Source organism: Podarcis gaigeae (genome assembly GCF_964106915.1).
Source record: "Podarcis gaigeae genome assembly, chromosome: 10".
Lineage (NCBI taxonomy): Eukaryota > Metazoa > Chordata > Lepidosauria > Squamata > Lacertidae > Podarcis > Podarcis gaigeae.
In genome coordinates, this window is record NC_139686.1 from 54484225 (window position 1) to 54501597 (window position 17373).

The 17373-nt window shown below is 41.8% G+C and overlaps 1 protein-coding gene and 1 long non-coding RNA gene across 6 annotated transcripts in view; one reads left to right on the plus strand and one right to left on the minus strand.

Annotated features, from left to right (window-relative positions):
- Positions 1–16137, minus strand: part of ANKRD26 (ankyrin repeat domain containing 26) — a 59675-nt gene extending 43538 nt beyond the window's left edge. For all 5 annotated transcript variants that reach the window (XM_083698870.1, XM_083698871.1, XM_083698873.1 and 2 more), the window contains exons 1-11: positions 15599–16137; positions 12644–12758; positions 12249–12422; positions 11253–11359; positions 9880–10017; positions 9395–9537; positions 4251–4284; positions 4107–4170; positions 3415–3475; positions 3109–3308; positions 734–869 (exon numbers count right to left, since the gene is read on the minus strand). In XM_083698870.1, coding sequence (XP_083554996.1) covers positions 734–869; positions 3109–3308; positions 3415–3475; positions 4107–4170; positions 4251–4284; positions 9395–9537; positions 9880–10017; positions 11253–11359; positions 12249–12422; positions 12644–12758; positions 15599–15855 — 1429 coding nt within the window. In that variant the 5' untranslated portion in view covers positions 15856–16137. The remainder of the gene's footprint in view (positions 1–733; positions 870–3108; positions 3309–3414; positions 3476–4106; positions 4171–4250; positions 4285–9394; positions 9538–9879; positions 10018–11252; positions 11360–12248; positions 12423–12643; positions 12759–15598) is intronic.
- On the plus strand, positions 6356–7196 carry LOC310825687. The gene is made up of 2 exons (XR_014555442.1): positions 6356–6497; positions 6653–7196. It is a non-coding gene; the product is annotated as an uncharacterized lncRNA (long non-coding RNA).
- Positions 16138–17373: the final 1236 nt, after the last annotated feature.

Here is a 17373-nt window from a genome sequence, read left to right on the forward strand (position 1 = left end):
AATGCCAAAGACATTTGCAGAGTGTCACTATGTCTAGGTATCCTTATTTTGACCAAGATGGTTGAGCTGGAGTGCACTGTCTTATAGGAGAACATGCATAGGATTATGCTGTTATAGTAGCATTAGCCGCAAATAAATACGCTTTTCTGCTGACTTGCTGATACTTGCAACCAGTAGTGCTGGTTGGACATTGGACAGGTCGACCAACAGTCGGTGGAACTAAACTCAATTGAAAGCAGTCAACTCATTCTTATTGTGTTCCCATTCTCCTTTCTGCTGAGTTCTACAAGAGCAACACAAGGTGGCAGAAGCTGACGGCCATGCCATCCCCTGGACAGGTTAGAGCAGTGTTTCCCAACCTTTTTTTTGGCCATGCCCCACCTAAGCATCTCTAAAATCCTTATGCACCCCCCCCCCGTGACATATAATTCTTATTATTAAAAAAGTGAACTCCTATTCACGTGGAGGAAGCCTAATGGAAGCCTAATGGAAGACCATTAACTTGGTCTAAACAAGCTTCCAAATTGCTCCCCGTGGGACCCACATTGGGAACCACGGGGTTAGAGGTAGACAGGTACACAGGTAAAGGCTGTCTGAGGGCAGACTGAGACCAATGCTTGCAACAAGTCACTGTATTTCAGATTTTTAAATACGCGGGTGACTGAAATGAAATTCCAAAATGATATTAAGATTATAATCTGTGATATGGATAAAGAAAATTTGAGTTTTGTACCCTTTTTAACAGCACCATCTTGTTGGGGATTCTGAGGGCTCCCGATATATATCCTTTTTTTATCAACAACTTCTGATTTCCCCCCATCTTTCTCTTCGTCATCTTCTTTCTCAGCATCTTCCTCTGAAGATTCTCCCTAATGCAAAGAATGTACTAATTTTAAAATTAAACTTCCCACTTACTGTTTAGTCTACATACAAATAAATTTTCTAAGATTTAAGGCGGAAGTCTTGTACTACTTACCTGGGAGTAAGCTCCACTGAACAAAATGATACTTACTTCTGAGTATGTACACATAGGATTGTGTTGTAAAGTTAAAAATACCACTCTAGGGTCCTCTTGTGGGAGACACTAAGAATGGCTTTTTATCTGAAACATCTTGCTTCAGACTGCTGCCAATGTATTATAGGGGGAGAAATGTCCATCAATCTGTCAATCACTAAGAACTCTGAAGAGGGTTCTCTCAGAAACCAGTCAGCAGATTGGTGTTGTTAGTGAGCCCTACTTGCCAAGGAACAATTAAAAACTCTTGATTGTTCATTTGCAGCCACACCTTTACCTGCCCGCACCTGACATCACATATAATATGAGATGTGTGGCAGGTTGGCATGGTTTGGGCTGGGCTTAATTATAGGCCCGTAGGCTTCAGATTCCCCACTGTTATCATAGTTTACTTATTTTTAACTACAGTTCATTTCCATTATTTTATTAACCATAAATCATTACTGATCCGTTATCGTTGTAATTCTATGTGCTTTTCCTGTATGGACTCATGAAAGCAGTTCATAATTAAAAAACAGTAATTACCAACTATAAAAGAGCAGACACTCTAAGACGGATTTCTGAGGAAGTTCTTATAGACTGCGCATGCTCATAGCTGTCCTTGTATCCTAGTCCCTATGCAGGTAACCTATGCATAGGTAGCCTATGCAGATTTTGTAGCATTGATGGAATACAATAAAGCTAGCACTTACCAGTTAACCATTACACTACTATATTCTGAACCAACTGCAGTTCCCAAGCAATTTTTAAGGGCAGTCATTTACAAAATGCTTTACACTAGTTCAGAGGTAGCCAATGAGCCGTCTTAAATCTGTTTTGCATTACAGCTCCCTTCACCCCTAGCTGTTAGCCATGCTGACTATCCCTGCAGTAATCCAACAGCAGTTATACAAAAAATGACAGGGTGGCTAATATGAAACCAAAGATTTTACCTTTAATTCACAATGCAGATTCCTTTGCTGAAGTTCATCTTTACCTTTCATTTTTTGCTTTACTACATTTTTTTCATCATATTATATTTACTTACTTTGATACTAGGTTGAAAAGCTTTTAGATTTTCTTCCTCAATATCCTCACTTTTCTGAACGAGTGGTTCACATACTGCTTCTTCCAGTTCTTCTGAATCCATGCACTGTTCTTCTCCAATATTTTGATTATCCAAAAGATCAGCATCCTTGGAATTCTGTTTTCTAGATTTGTGTTTTTCAAGTTCTGTCTCAGACTCAGGATCATCAACATTTTCAATGTCATCACCCATGTTTGAATCTACCCCGTTATCATGGCAACTGTTTGAGGGAGATGAAAATGCATCTTTTGTACAATCTTTGGTTGCTTCAAAAATCTCAGATGAGGGGAAAACTTTTTTGGGACTCTCATGTGAAATATTGGAGTTTTTCTCATTTTCTTGCAATTGGTCTTCATATTTAGAACTTTTTTCTTTTTCAAATGAACAATTGGACAGTTCATTATTTACACTGCTAATAGCTCTATTTTCATCTGAACGCTCAAATTGCCCATCAATAAAAGACACAGAGACGCCAACAGATTCTTTCAGTCCTCCGTTTTGTAAATCTATTTCACTATTACTATTAGAAGCATTTCCCTCCTGCTTAAGCTCACTGGATGCAATAGATTTTCTTCCTTCTGGTTTTTCAAAATATTCCCCTTTCACATTTTCTATTTTGCCCAAACTTTCTTCTATGTTTTGTTCACTAAAATTATTCTCCTTTTCTTCACTGAAGTTATCTTCCATTTCTGCCTTTATCTCCTCTTCATTCTCTTCCTCTCCTTCCTCTTCTTCCTCCTCTTCCATGTCTTCTTCCTCTTCCTCCTCCTCTTCCTCCTCCTCTTCTTCTTCTTCCTCCTCCTCCTCGTCTTCTTCTTCCTCCTCCTCCTCCTCACATTCTTCCTCTTCAATGATTGAAGAATCATTTGGATCATTCAATTCTTGCTTTGGGGAATTAATGGATACTGCTTGTATATTTTCTTTTGATGACTGATTATTTTCATTGTCTTTATACAAACATAAGTGGGTATAAAAATACAGATGATAAACAAATGATAGATTGAAACTTGTAAATTAATTTTTTTACCTGCTTAGGGTCCAGTTTGGGAGTCATCTGGGAACACTTTGAAAAGGAGCCGGGTGAGGACAGAACAGGATGAGGAAAGGATTGAACTTGGAACAAAGGCTTAGGAAGGGACTTTCTCAGATCTTCAGCTTCAGAATCTGATTTATTCTGTTGTGAAATGGCTATAGGTTCTGCTCTGATAATGCTACTTTTCTCATCTACTACATCAAAATACAAACACACACAAAAAATTAAACACAGGAGAAATAATTATTTTTTAAAATTGCTCAAGCAAGTTATGCTAAACCTGTTTTACAGGCAACTTACCATTTTTCTTGATTTGCTGGGAAAGATTCATTATCTGAGCCAAACTTGGTTTCTCTGGTTTCTGGAAACAAAATTTAAGCACGTTAAGATTTAGCTGAACTAACACTTCATATATTATATTTTTAACAAGGCCACATTACGTTGTTTCTTTCTCAGCAGTGGGTGAAGAAAGCTCCAAGACTTTTACATAATGATCCATCACTGGAGTTATCAATCAATCAATGGATCAATCAACCAGTATTTATTATGGCAAACAGCCAGCCTATTTAAACCATAATTTCTGCATAATTTTCTACATAAACAATAAAAACGATCGATCTGGGGTTTAATAATCAATATATTAATTAAGTGTACTTAAAATATGTACATCGCTGGAGTTAGAGTTTGTAAACAGGGGAAAACTCGCAAGCAAACAGAAAACACTGATCACACTGGTTGCGGTATAGGTATAGGTAAAGGGACCCCTGACCATTAGGTCCAGTCGTGACCGACTCTGGGGTTGCGGCGCTCATCTCGCTTTCTTGGCCGAGGCAGCCGGTGTACAGCTTCTGGGTCATGTGGCCAGCATGACTAAGCCGCTTCTGGCGAACCAGAGCAGCGCATGGTTGAGGTATGGTGTAGTACAAATAGCAGATGGTGGACCCAAGTCTAACAGGTTATGGTTCAACTGACGTCTGCAAGTTATAACATACCTTAGGACTGAAATCTTCTTCTTCTGAAGAAATCCAGCTGTCATTATCTGCTTTTCCAGAATCTCTGAAATGAACATTTAAAAATCAGAATAAAAATCCAGTTTTGTAGAACTAATTTTATCAAAAGCAAATGTAAAATCTTACCTGAATGAATCTCCAAAGGAATGGTCATCAATAACTGTTTAAAAAGCATGCACAATAAAAACATAAAAATCAAGACAATGAAGAAACTTTAAGGAACAATTTCAGTTAAAATGTTTTAAACTGTACAAATCTCTAAAAATATTAAGGAACAAAGATAAATTATCTTTAAAAATCTGAAAATAACTGCCTTGTGCACTTTTGTACATGTTCACTAGCTAAATAAAAAACAGCAAGCACGGATCTAAGATTCCCCCATTGTAAAGCTTATCACTCCCTATGGTATTGGGAATGGTGGAAATGCAAGACCATTTAGCATACAAATCCATAAGCAACAATATACATGGATACAAGTGTGCATGAATAGAAGGACCTATGTAAACACAACTCCTTTTCAAGTCATGGCTTTTTGATTGCATCAATGTAAAAAAATGGCTCCATAGGCTTATCTTTATTTTAATTGTGAAGTTGTCTTTTAAGCCAAAGTACAAGAAAGTTTCACATTCACAGATGCCTCAATGTGTATTTGGGGCCTTGTTGAAAGGCAGGTCAGAGTTTCTTTAAAAAAATCAATCAATAAAACAAGCACACAAGCCACCTTCCATGTTGGGAGTAATTTTGAGCACTCACACTATCTCAGTTGGGAAATTCTGAGGGAAAAGAAATCAGGGCTTTCCCCAAGAGTTATCCAAAGCTCAAAAAGTTCTGGTTTATGGAAGTTCTACCATCGTCAACCCTATTGCCTTCCAAATTTACTTGTTTCAGGGGCAGGGGGTGGGTAGGAAATGCAAAGTACTTTTCCTAAATTTCCAGCTCTCTGCAAAGGAAGCATCTGAGCTTGTTCAACATGCATGAGAACTCTGGAAATTCTCTCCCCCCTCCCAATAGATAATTCAAGGAGATTGAAGTACATCACTTCCCATAACAGGCTGAAAAGGAATGAGAAGCTACACAGAAGAAACAGCCCACATCCTAACACTGGATAGTGCATGGAGAAACAACTTTCAGAGACCAAAGATACAATTCACTCATCCAAATTACCTTTGCTGACATGTAACACTGTGAGCTCTAGTTAAGCAAGGCCATTACCCTATGGATGAGAAGTTCCTCACTGCCTGAGGAACATTCTCTGTGAAGCTTAGACAATGCCATCATGTGCACAATGGGAGCTCTAGCATACAGTGGATCCAAGTAGCACAGAACAGCAACAATCGCTTCTAAATCATTCACTCTTGAAGAGAACAAGATACCAAGGGCTAAATTAGATGATAGGTAAAATGAGAAATTGCATTTCGCATTTCTGCATTTTAAAACAAATTGCAGATATGGGGATGTTGATCAGACCCAAGACCATGAAAGATAAAACTGATGCTTATAGCAACTTCTTCTCCAGGAGGAAAACCATTGGGGGGGGTGACAACTATGGCAGGGGGAGAGGATTTAAGCATCCAACCTTGGTTGCCATATTTTTCAATCCTGACACACAAAAACCCATCATCTAGTTTGGCCATTATTTCCACATCAGCTTGCTACAATTGAACTATGTACTACGGATTTTCTAGAAGCAGTAAGCACAAACCAAAGCAGGGAATCTGAATTAAAAATCTAAATCTAAATGAATCATTACATATTTGACCCTTGGAGACTGTTATACCTTTCCCTGAATCTCCTGTTGTGTGACTGAGTGTCAGGTGCACTTGTCTATCTATTTAGGCCAAGGCATGGAAGGAATAGATAAAAACAGTGAATTCATAAAACGATTACAAATATAGAAACACAAATACACATATAAACTAACAAGTTATTCAATGTAATGAGTATGCTGCAATGAAAAACAAACCACCAATTCAAGTTCAAGAAAGGCAAATCATCCAACTCTCTCCCACACTCAGATATTTGGATTTCCCCACTTCTCATAACAGATCAAAGACACAACTAGAGATAAAAAAAATGGAGTTTGGAAAGATGTAGCTGATACATTTAGTTCTCTGCTTGGGAATACTGTATCTGATCACTACATTAATAGATATGATTCCCCCGCCTTCTAAATAGACTGGTTACCAATACAGGGCATGAAAGTTTTCCATTCCATTTAGCATTATTTGCCGGTGAATCTGGAGCTGGTCTTAACAAGTGTGAAAGCATGTCTTTTCTCCTTACATATTTTGGTAGATTACATAGATTAATGTATTGAGATGAATATGCTAACATTCTTGTCTTATTTCTCAGGAGGCACTTCTAAGCAGTGGCGTAGCGTGGGGGGTGCAGGGGGGGCCGGCCGCACCGGGCGCAACATCTGGGGGTTAGGGTTAGGGGGCGCAAATCCACGGGTTAGGGGGCGCAAATTACTTGCCTTGCCCCGGGTGCTGACAACCCATGCTACGCCACTGCTTCTAAGATAGCAGTATAAGTCCAGCTGAGATAAATGAGGCTCACTTGCAGTTAAATGAGCACTGTATAGGATTGCAGCTTCTCAGGATACAAAGCGGATGGGCCTAGCTAATCCTCCTGACTCTTCCAGCATTACGGTGTGTTACAACAACCAAAATAAATTCTCTCATGCTACAAACTTACTCTAGAACAATTTATAAACATCATTTAATAATAAACACATTAGTATTCACTTTTGTTATATATACAGGCAGGAAGCTTCCTGATCATTCCTTAAAAAAAAAAAAGTGACAATGTTGAAGGACTTACATTGTATCAGTGTTTCCTAAGAAATGAAAATGTAATTTTAACAGTTGTAAAACACCAAACCAAACAGTTAAAACAGGATTAAGGGGCACATGAGGCATACATACATACACACACATACACATATATATGTTAAAAAGGTAAATGTAAAGGATCCCTGGACAGTAGGATGCAGAAACAAATGTCTGTCCCCCAACAGCCCCCTGCACAACAATTAAGCTTGTTCCATTAGGAGCAACAGAAGGTTTTTTTTTTTAAAAAAAAAAGCCCAACTGCTGAGGAGGGAGGGGAAGATGTGCAGCAAAAGGGAGAGTCGAGGAGGTAAAACTTAACCCTCCACATGTACTGCAATGCCATCAAATATTCATCCCATGCAGCACTTAATTAGGCTTGATGGGGGCGGGGAAGTATCTCAATGGCTCCAACGAAACAGCATTTTTAAGCCCAATTACTGTGCAAGGGTGTGAGGATCCTTGTTGAGATTACAGATGAGGAGGGAAAGATTAACTAACTGTAAAGAGGGTGTTGACAGTAAGTCTAAATGTGTATGTGCATGTCTCTCTGTGTATAAGGGCTGTGGGCATGATTGAATGAGTAAGTGTTATGAACATGTTACTTGTGAATATGCAGCAATTTGCATATGTATAATATGTATAAGAGTGTGCCAGGGGACTCATCCACTTTTTTATGTTAGTCCTGACCATGGCTGATATGCAGCCCCTAGGAGCTTAGACATTAGAAAACGAAACCCTTGGACCCGAAAAGATTCCCTACCCCTGGTTTACACTATGATAATTATGGTTACAGAAATACGTATCCAACCTAGATTCACCAGCTTGTAGCTACTTTCTATGAGCACTGTTCATTTGGCTGTTTTGATACCACTATTGTGAGAACCCTGGGCTGTTGTTCAAATTGAATGCTGTTGGCAAGCTCGATATGCAGCCAGAAATTAAGCTGCCATCTCTCATTCCACAGTGCATTCAGAGACATTATTATTACTATCATCATCATCATCATTTAATATATGAATCACTTCCCATGAGGGATCCTGAAGCAATTTACAATATTACTGTAAGTCAATAACCACGACTCTTAGGTTTCTACTACAGAAGTGACAGCATAAAGATATGAGATGAAATGCTGGCTGAAGCTAAGTTTCGATGTCCGCCCCCCAAAAGCACCCCTTTCAGTTTAACATGCTATGCTTAGGGATTTCCATGGTCACTTAAGCTCCAAACTGCTGGGAAGTTACAGCTGCTAAGGGCCACATCCTTAGCAATGTTTTATTTAGGCAATATGAATATGGCATGGTATCATATGTTTTGGTTAGTTGAAGTTTCACCACTACCTTAAAGCTTTCAGTGGCAGGGGGGTAGATTTAAGCCCCAGACTTCTCTGTACACCAGAAAATGCAACTGAATCTATCATGCAACCAAAGCTACTGAACTTGCAAGCAATACCCTCCACACAGAATGACAGAGCTAGAAGTGACCTTGTAACTCATCTTTCCTTTTAACCCATTAAATAAGTGAATAGGCAGGATGTGTTGCACTAGTTGCAGCATGATGTCTCACATGAAGGTAGGTATATAATGTTTCAAAGCAGCATTGTGGCAATCATTTTTCATATCAGGGCCTAGCTCTGTAAATATACACATGCACTAAGTTTGCAGATCAAAGAGTGAACCTTCCTTGCAAGACTCTGAACTTCTTTTATTTTAATAAGCAGACACCCCTCAAAGAATAACAAAGTAATCCTAGTGTACTGCTGTTTTGATTCTTGTACCTTGTCAAGGAATTTGTTTCTCTCCAAACTGACCACCCCTTCCCAAGTCCCACCCACCCCCTTTCCCCATTGGGGGAGATATTATGATTAAGTTCAGGATTACAATGAGGGTTTAAGAGGACACATACTTATTAATTACTTCTATAAAGTGTGTGTATAAACTTAATTCTTAAATGCGATATTTTTTACTAAGCAGCCAATGACACAAAGTAACTGCAATATTATAGAAGCTGTTCTATTCTAGCCCTTCAAATATGGCATACATGTAAGTTTGCATTTAGCTACAGTGTAATGCAGTAGCCTAAAGCCTGAATTCTTCAGGTGCCATAAACTTTTAAGAAATCCTTATTCGACACACACACACTCATTCTGCACTATATTAATATACTGTACAGGCATGTTTCAGGATGAAAACTCAACAATCCCTAGTAGGGGGCACACAGAAGCCGTGAGGAATGTGGCTACTCTGCAATGAACAAGGATTTAAACTAACTGACCTTCAAATTCCCTTCCAACTCTCATCATTTTGTGATTATTATTAGTTGCCAGTTGGGTACTTGAAACATAGAAAGGGTAGCTTCAGTTTGCCTGATCACTTCAGTTGCATAGATTCCATGTCGGAACAAGGAGAGATTCTCTTGTTTTAGTATATAAAATCGTACCTTCTTTGTTTGTAGCTGGTGCGCCCAACATGCCAGAATATCCAGGTTTTTCTGGGCTGCTCAATAAAGTTAAGACTTTTTGATCTCCAGAGCTCTGTTCTTTATTTTTGTAGTTAGAAAATTCAGATACATATTGCAGAAGACTAAGGGGTAGAAGGGAGATAATTTTTACAAATCATGACAATACAAACAATTGATTCTTCATGAAGAGATTAAGAACATACCTCAAACCAGAAGAACGGTTTTACATCAACTCAAGGAGTAAAACCCTAACTTTTGCAAGGGTCTTTGACTTTTTAAAGATCCACTCTCACATAACAGTTGATCCATTTATTTATTTATTTATTTATTTGTGTGTGTGTGTGCGTGCGTGCGCGCGAGTAGCTAGATAAATAGATATTTTCATTCCAGCAATGATTGAAGAGATTCAACCTATTTATTTTATGGTCAATGAATAATCTTAAATGTTAGAAATAAAAGCTTACATGGGATCTCCGCTATTCAGAGCATAATCCTTTGTTGACCATCCACTTTCATCTCTATGAAAAACATCTGAGCCATGTCGAAGAAGAATGTTTGTTAAATCACGGTTTTTTTCAGAAGCAGCAGTCAACAGTGGAGTTCTGAAACAGAAAGGGCAAGAACGGCTGAATTTTATTGATGAATTTAACTTAGATCTTCTACCCACTGCTGGTTAACAGAACAATACAAACCAAGATCTGCTACACTGAAAATAATGTAGGTAAGGCAAGGCATCCCTCCACCCAGGTTTGTCAAACTCTGCCGGTAGTGAGTGGGACCAGTGTTGCAGAATTCTCAACTGTGCCTATCTAAATCCAGCACAGGTGTAAGCTACCACTACTGGAATCCCTGCCACTAGTAGTCAGGGTATACTCACAGAATCTGGTGTTTCGGGGTGGGCACCTGCCTGATATCAATAGGCAGGGAGTTCCAAAGTGCAGATGCTGCCACACCAAAAGACTGATTTTACAAATGTGGAACATGTATTATGTGGCACCTGTATTAGTGCTGATTCCGCCAATCAAACTGGTCAAGTGGGCATATATGAGGTAAGGCGATCTTGCAGGTGAATTGGTCCCAAGTTCCTAAGGGCTTTATATACTAATAGTAACAGCTTGAACAAATCAGCAACCAGTGTGAATCTGAGCACAGGTGTTATATACGGACAAGGTCTCACGCCTATCAGCAACTGTGCTGCACCATTCTGCACTAAATGCAGCTTCTGAATCAGGCACAAGGGAAGCCCCACATAGAGCACATTACAAGACTGGAGTGAAGGTGTAAATGGAGGTGTAAAGCAGGTTGCCAAAAAGGACGGAGTAGGAAGCATGGAAATGAGAGTCAAGAAGAAAGCAGGGACATGAAAGGGTGGGCAGCACAGGAAGGAAGTTCCATGCAGATATTCTCTTTTTTTGGTCAAGATTAGGTCAAGATTAGGCTACTATATTGCTACACCAGCAAAGCAACATTTCAGAATGAGATTCAAAGTCTATTCACTGCAGCAACCTTTGTCCACATTAGCATACTAGTTAAAGGTTGTGAAATTCTACTGCGAGAATAAAAACATGGAGAGCTGGCAATTATTAAGAACAGTCCGCTACCTCAATCCGCTCCAAAGGGTTGGAGGAACCTTCAAAGCAGATGCAGGGGGGTCTACAGGGCACGCGGTGGGAGAACTTTTGTTGCAAGAGTAGAAGTAGTTCTGCAAGTGCAATTACTTTCTTGCATACAACCCATAGTCTCTTCATATATTACAATTCATGGGACAGAAACTGCAACAGTTTTCTTTAGAAATAGTCCTTAAGTCTTTAGATCAGATAAATGAGTCTGTCTGTACCTTCCTGAATTATCTGTGGCATTTACAGAAGCTCCTTCTTCCAAAAGAAACTCTACAATTTCTCGATTGTTTTCTGTGACAGCAACAATTAGAGGAGTATTCCCATCCTGTAAGCATAAAACTGAATTAGCTGACAAAATTTGCAATACACACATATTTACTGTTTTCCATAGAACTGGAGGACATATGTGTGTGGACCAAAGTTGTCTGCCTCCAACAGAGCTTGCACAAAGTAAGGTGGGAGAACTCCAAGTCTGAAGGTGAGGGGAGCTCCTTTAGACAGTGTTCTTCAATCCAGAGTTCTCAGATATTGTTGAACAAAAACCCCACCATCCCCAACAGCTTGCTAGGCTGTCTAGGGATGACCGAAATTGAAGTCCAACACAGTTGGGAACCCTATTATAATATAATATAATATAATATAATATAATATAATATAATATAATATAATATGGTTCCCAGCTATGTAATATTATAATTAAAATTTATATACCACCCTATACTCACAGGTCTCATTGAAGAATACTGCCTTAAGAAAGGCCTCTGGGGCTTTGTGCACCCAAACTAGTACTATACAAGGTGCTAAAAGCACATAGGATGGCTTCAGGCTTCTTTGAATTACTCCCTTCCCACTTTGGTAACCAACGGCAGGACAGGGCAGCGCCACCCCCTAATTACTCTGAGTAGGTCTCTCTCTTCTCCTTCCTGTTCCCACAGAGGGGGAATAATTTGAATAATATCACACTCAACCCAGAACCAGCATGCTATGCTTTCACATGAATGCTTGGTAAATTGTACATGTTGCACTTGTTGATTGGGGATGGGTGGGTAATATACAAAAGTTACTCATTACAATGTTCTCTTGCCACAAAAGACAAGTTGCATGCAAGTTGACAACATAAGCAAAATTATTTTTATTCAATAAACTTTTTTAACATTCAAAAGAGCATTCAGAAGTAAAAATTATTTTATGGTATTCAGCTAATTTTACTTTACCTCATTCTGTGCTTCAATATCAGCATTATATTTAAGGAGATGTTTTGTAATAGCTATACCAGAATTAGCAGCAGCAAAGTGGAGGGCAGTATTACTGTGAGCATCCACAATATTAGGGTCTGCTCCGTTCTCAAGCAGATAAATTGCACAAAATTCCTGCTGGCATTGTACAGCCTGCAACATTTAAAGAAAGGAAATTAGGCCCACAAATTATGTTAATACTAACAAATATTTAATGCTGTCAGAATTTAATGAAACATGAAGAAATAACTTTAACTTTATAATAATTAACTTGTTGATGGTTGTCATTAACAAAAAAAGTGGTACTAAACTGGCATTTTCAACCAGATATGGTATTTATAGAATGTGGTATTGTATTACTGCTTCATACATACCTTCATTAATGGAGTCTTCCCTTCATTATCACGGAAATTTAGTTGGCATTTGTTGCCTACCAAGAAAGCAACAATATCTGTATATCCACCAGCACAGGCAAGATGCAAAGGTGTTCTGGAAGGCATACCATTAAGTACAATCAATACATCACTCAGAACAGCAAGAGTTTTTCCGTATGTGTTATTTGACTTAATATTTGTTATCTTACACTTTTGGTTTTGCCCATTTCCCCCTCACAACAACCCTAAAAGTAAAGCCTGAGAGATTATTGATTGACAGTTATTAAACTTCACGGGACAAGTATGGACACAACTTAATAAAGACTCCCCACATCTACTGTTTCTCGTGGTCAATATTAGTGCATTATTTACATTATTTTTTTATTAAGTAAAAAGTTGCAAGAAGTTAACAGGTGCCTGAAAAGAGTGAGGCAAGAACAACCCCAAGGAATGTACAGTGGTACCTCGGGTTAAGTACTTAATTCGTTCTGGAGGTCTGTACTTAACCTAAAACTGTTCTTAACCTGAAGCACCACTTTAGCTAATGGGGCCTCCTGCTGCCACTGCGTCGCCGGAGCACGATTTCTGTTCTCATCCTGAAGCAAAATTCTTAACCTGAAGCACTATTTCTGGGTTAGCGGAGTGTGTAACCTGAAGCATATGTAACCTGAAGCGTATGTAACCCGAGGTACCACTGTACTGAAGGGGCTGAAGACTCCAAGACTGCTTTACACAATCCCTGCATTCTACCCTGTAAGGGAAACATCATGCAAATGACCCATTATTTCCTACTCAGAAGCATCTTTAGCTGCTGCTTTTTAAGACACATAGTTTAGCTATGCTCCTATTCATGTAATGTTAGGGGCAGACTTTGGTAATCTTTCATAATATGGCCTCCTGTGTGAGCCCAAAATTTGACACCCCCTAATAAATATTCCCAATCACAAATCTTCTCAATTTTGCACCCCCTCAGTTCAGCACCCTGTGCAAGGGAACTGCCCGACCCGCCCTAAATCCAGATGTTAAGCATTCAAAGGCGTTATGTGATCTTTGCAGGGGTGCCAACTTAAATAAAATATTGGGGGGGGGGAAGGAAAGCTGTGCCCCGCATAACAGATCACATGGTGCAGCACACATACACATTTGAATGGCAATGCCCCTCAACTTGGGGGGTGGCCCTCTCAAATATTTTATTGGGGATGGCCCGAACGGACCTTGGCCCCTAGGAGTTGGCGCCTATGGATCTTTGGACACAAGTGCACTACTGAAAAAGTGCTCTGGCATCCAGGATGCAGTGGGTTCAGGGTCAGGAACCAACCAAGGTGGTGCCCAAATTCATTGCTTAGGGGTACTGCCTCCCCTCAACTTAGCCTACCTCACAGGGCTACTGTGAAGATACAGCAGAGTGACTGCTGTGTATATCACCCTGCCCTTCTTCCACAGGTGCCAACTTGAATAAAATATTGGACGACAACAGGTAAGCCCCACCCCGCATGATCAATCAACAAGACATGGTGCACACACATCACTTGAATAGCCATGCCCAGCAACTTGGGGCTGCCCCCCTCAAATATTTTAGGGGGGGCAAAGTGACCTCAGCCCCTAGGACTTGGCTCCTACAGATCTTTGAACGACTGAAAAAGTGCTCCGGCGTCCAGGATTTGGATGCAGAGGGTTCAGGGCCAGGCACCGACCAAGGAGGGGACTGAATTCCTTGCTTAGGGGGTACTATCACACTCTCTCTCTCTCTCTCTCTCTCTCTCGACATGGCCTACCTCATAGGGCTACTGTGAAAATACAGTGACTGTTGCATATATCACCTGGCACTCCTTCAATTGGTGCCAACTTGAATAAAGTATTGGGGAGATGAGGAATGGCCCCCTCAAATATTTTAGGGGGGGGAGGCCAAAGTGACCTCAACCCCTAGGAGCTGGCTCCAGTACGTTTCCGAGCACAATTTAAAGTGTTGGTGTTGACCTTTAAAGCCCTAAACGGCCTTGGCCCAGTATACCTGAAGGAGCGTCTCCACCCCCATCGTTCTGCCCGGATGCTGAGGTCCAGCGCCAAGAGCCTTCTGGCGGTTCCCTCACTGCGAGAAGCAAAGGTACAAGGAACCAGGCAGAGGGCCTTCTTGATAGTGGTGCCTGCCCTGTGGAATGCCCTCCCATCAGATGTCAAAGAGATAAATAACTACCTGACATTCAGAAGACATCCGAAGGCAGCCCTGTTCAGGGAAGTTTTTAATGTGTGACATTTTAGTGTATTTTTGGTCTTTGTTGGAAGCCGTCCAGAGTGGCTGGGGAAACCCAGCCAGATGGGCAGGGTCCAAATAAATTATTATTATTATTATGGATCTTTGAACCACTGAAAAAGCAATCTCCGGCATTCAGGATGAGATGGGCCAGGCACCGACCTAGGAGGGGACTGAATTCCTTGCTTTGAGATACTGTCACTCACTCACTCACTCTCGACTTGGCATACCTCACAGGGCTACTGTGAAGATACAGTGGAGTGACTGTACAGTGGTACCTTGGGTTAAGCACTTAATTTGTTCCGGAGGTCCATTCTTAACCTGAAGCATTTTAGCTAATGGGGCCTCCCGCTGCCACCGGAGCACAATTTCTGTTCTCATCCTGAAGCAAAGTTCTTAACCTGAGGTACTATTTCTGGGTTAGCGGAGTCTGTAACCTGAAGTGTATGTAACCTGAAGCGTCTGTAACCCGAGGTACCACTGGATCTTCAAAGGAAGCAGCAGCAGGCCAAGCTGAGACCAAACTGTGTAGTAGTAGTAGTAGTAGGAGGTGCTATATTCCGGAAACAACAACAATAATAATGATAATAATGATAGTAGTAGTAATAATAATAATAATAATAATAATAATAATAATGCCAAGAAGCCTCCTCCGGCTGAGATTCGGGTAGGGGGGTGTCTTTTCCGCGGCTCTCCCTCATCACCTGGAGTCCTTATCCGGCTCGTTGATGTCGTGCCTCTGCACGAGCCGCTGCACGTCGCCCAGGCTCCCTTCGGCCGCTGCCCGGTGCAGCTGGCCCAACTCTTTCTTCCGCACCATGTAGGCGCCATCGCTGGCGAGGCACGAGGCGCAGGCGGACACGGCAACCTCGCCGACCGCTTCGCTAGACGCCGCCGACACCGGCTGCTGCTCCGCCGCCCGCCTCTTCTTGAGCCTCAAGATCCCCTTCAGCCTCTTCATCTCTGTCGGCAGAGGCCGGGGGAAGGGAAGCGGGGCGGCGGCGGCGGCGGGGCTCTTGGGGGGCGCAGCCGCCGGCCGACTGGACTCCCTCTCGCCGGGAAACGAAAGCGGCCCCTGACAGACATTCAACGGCCCATTGGCTAAACTGGGGACTGGGGTGGGAGGAGAGGGCCGTCCGCGCGAGCCGCCAACCGCCGCCTCAGAACCGCGACGGTGGGCGGGGCGAGGAAAGCGCGGCTCGCCGCCAAGGCAACGGCTTTTTCCTCAGGGTGGAGCTACGCATGCGCTCGGGGAGAAAGGCTTTCCGGCAGCGAGGTCTCTTCCTTTTAAAGTGGCGCATGCGCGGCTGCGCTTGAAAGTTCCCCGGGTTCTCTTCCCCCCAGCCGCTCTTCAGTGCGCGTGGCTGGGTTGCCACGTGCGTTGCGTGCGAAGCCTCGGTTTGCCCCAGGGTTAAATGAGGAGGACTGCACGCGTGGCAAAAACTCTCTGTGGCTTTATTTTATGTGCTTTGTTTCACACAACTGTGCCCCATAGCTGTCAACGTTTTACCTTTTTGAGTATTTTTTTTTATTAAAGATTTTCTTGTTTTACAAAGGTATGTATAATGTCTCTCGTATTTTTTCCATGTAATATTTTACCAAATCCGTTTCATTTGTTGAGACATTAGGGGGAGAAAAAAGCATTAGGGGTGGAAGTGGGGGTGGGGCGATGGGTGGGGGTGGGGGAAATTCCCTTATTCCGAATAGGATTCTTCACAAGAAAAGGGAAAAGTTGATAGCTATGCTGTGCCCACTCCTACCTTGTGTTTGTATTGCTAGCCTCCACTGGCTGCGTTTTCAGCGTGCAACATCCACAGGTCGCTATCCTGGGAGCCTTTGTCTTGTTTGGGACCTTTCTTTTACAGTGGTACCTCGGGTTACATACGCTTCAGGTTACAGACTCCGCTAACCCAGAAACAGTACCTCAGGTTACGAACTTTGCTTCAGGATGTAAACAGAAATCATGCTCCGGTGGCACAGCGGCGGCAGGAGGCCTCATTAGCTAAAGTGGTCTTCAGGTTAAGAACAGTTTCAGGTTAAGAACAGACCTTCGGAACAAATTAAGTACTTAACCCAAGGTACCACTGTACTGCTGTGTACTGCTGAAGCCTTGCAAGGCAGCGGTGCGGCAGGTGGCAGTGCTGTGTGTGGCAGTCAGCTCAGCGGGATCCCATCCTCGTCACCAGTGAAATGTACTCAGAGTCGAGAGTGGATTTCATGCTCTTTATTCAGCTTATAGTGGTAAGGAGGAATTAAAGTTCCCCCAGAATGTCTGCTTTATATACATTATTTACACAGTGGGCCCCACGTGATTGGCTAATTCCGGGATTCTCTTGTAGGCCAATCAGGTTGCGGATTCACTTCCACCTGGAGCTGGATTGGGTGGCTCCTGTGGACCAATCAGACTGCTGTATTCTGGATCCTATTGTTCTAGAACCAATCAGACTGCTGCATTATGAATCCTATTGTTCCACGACCA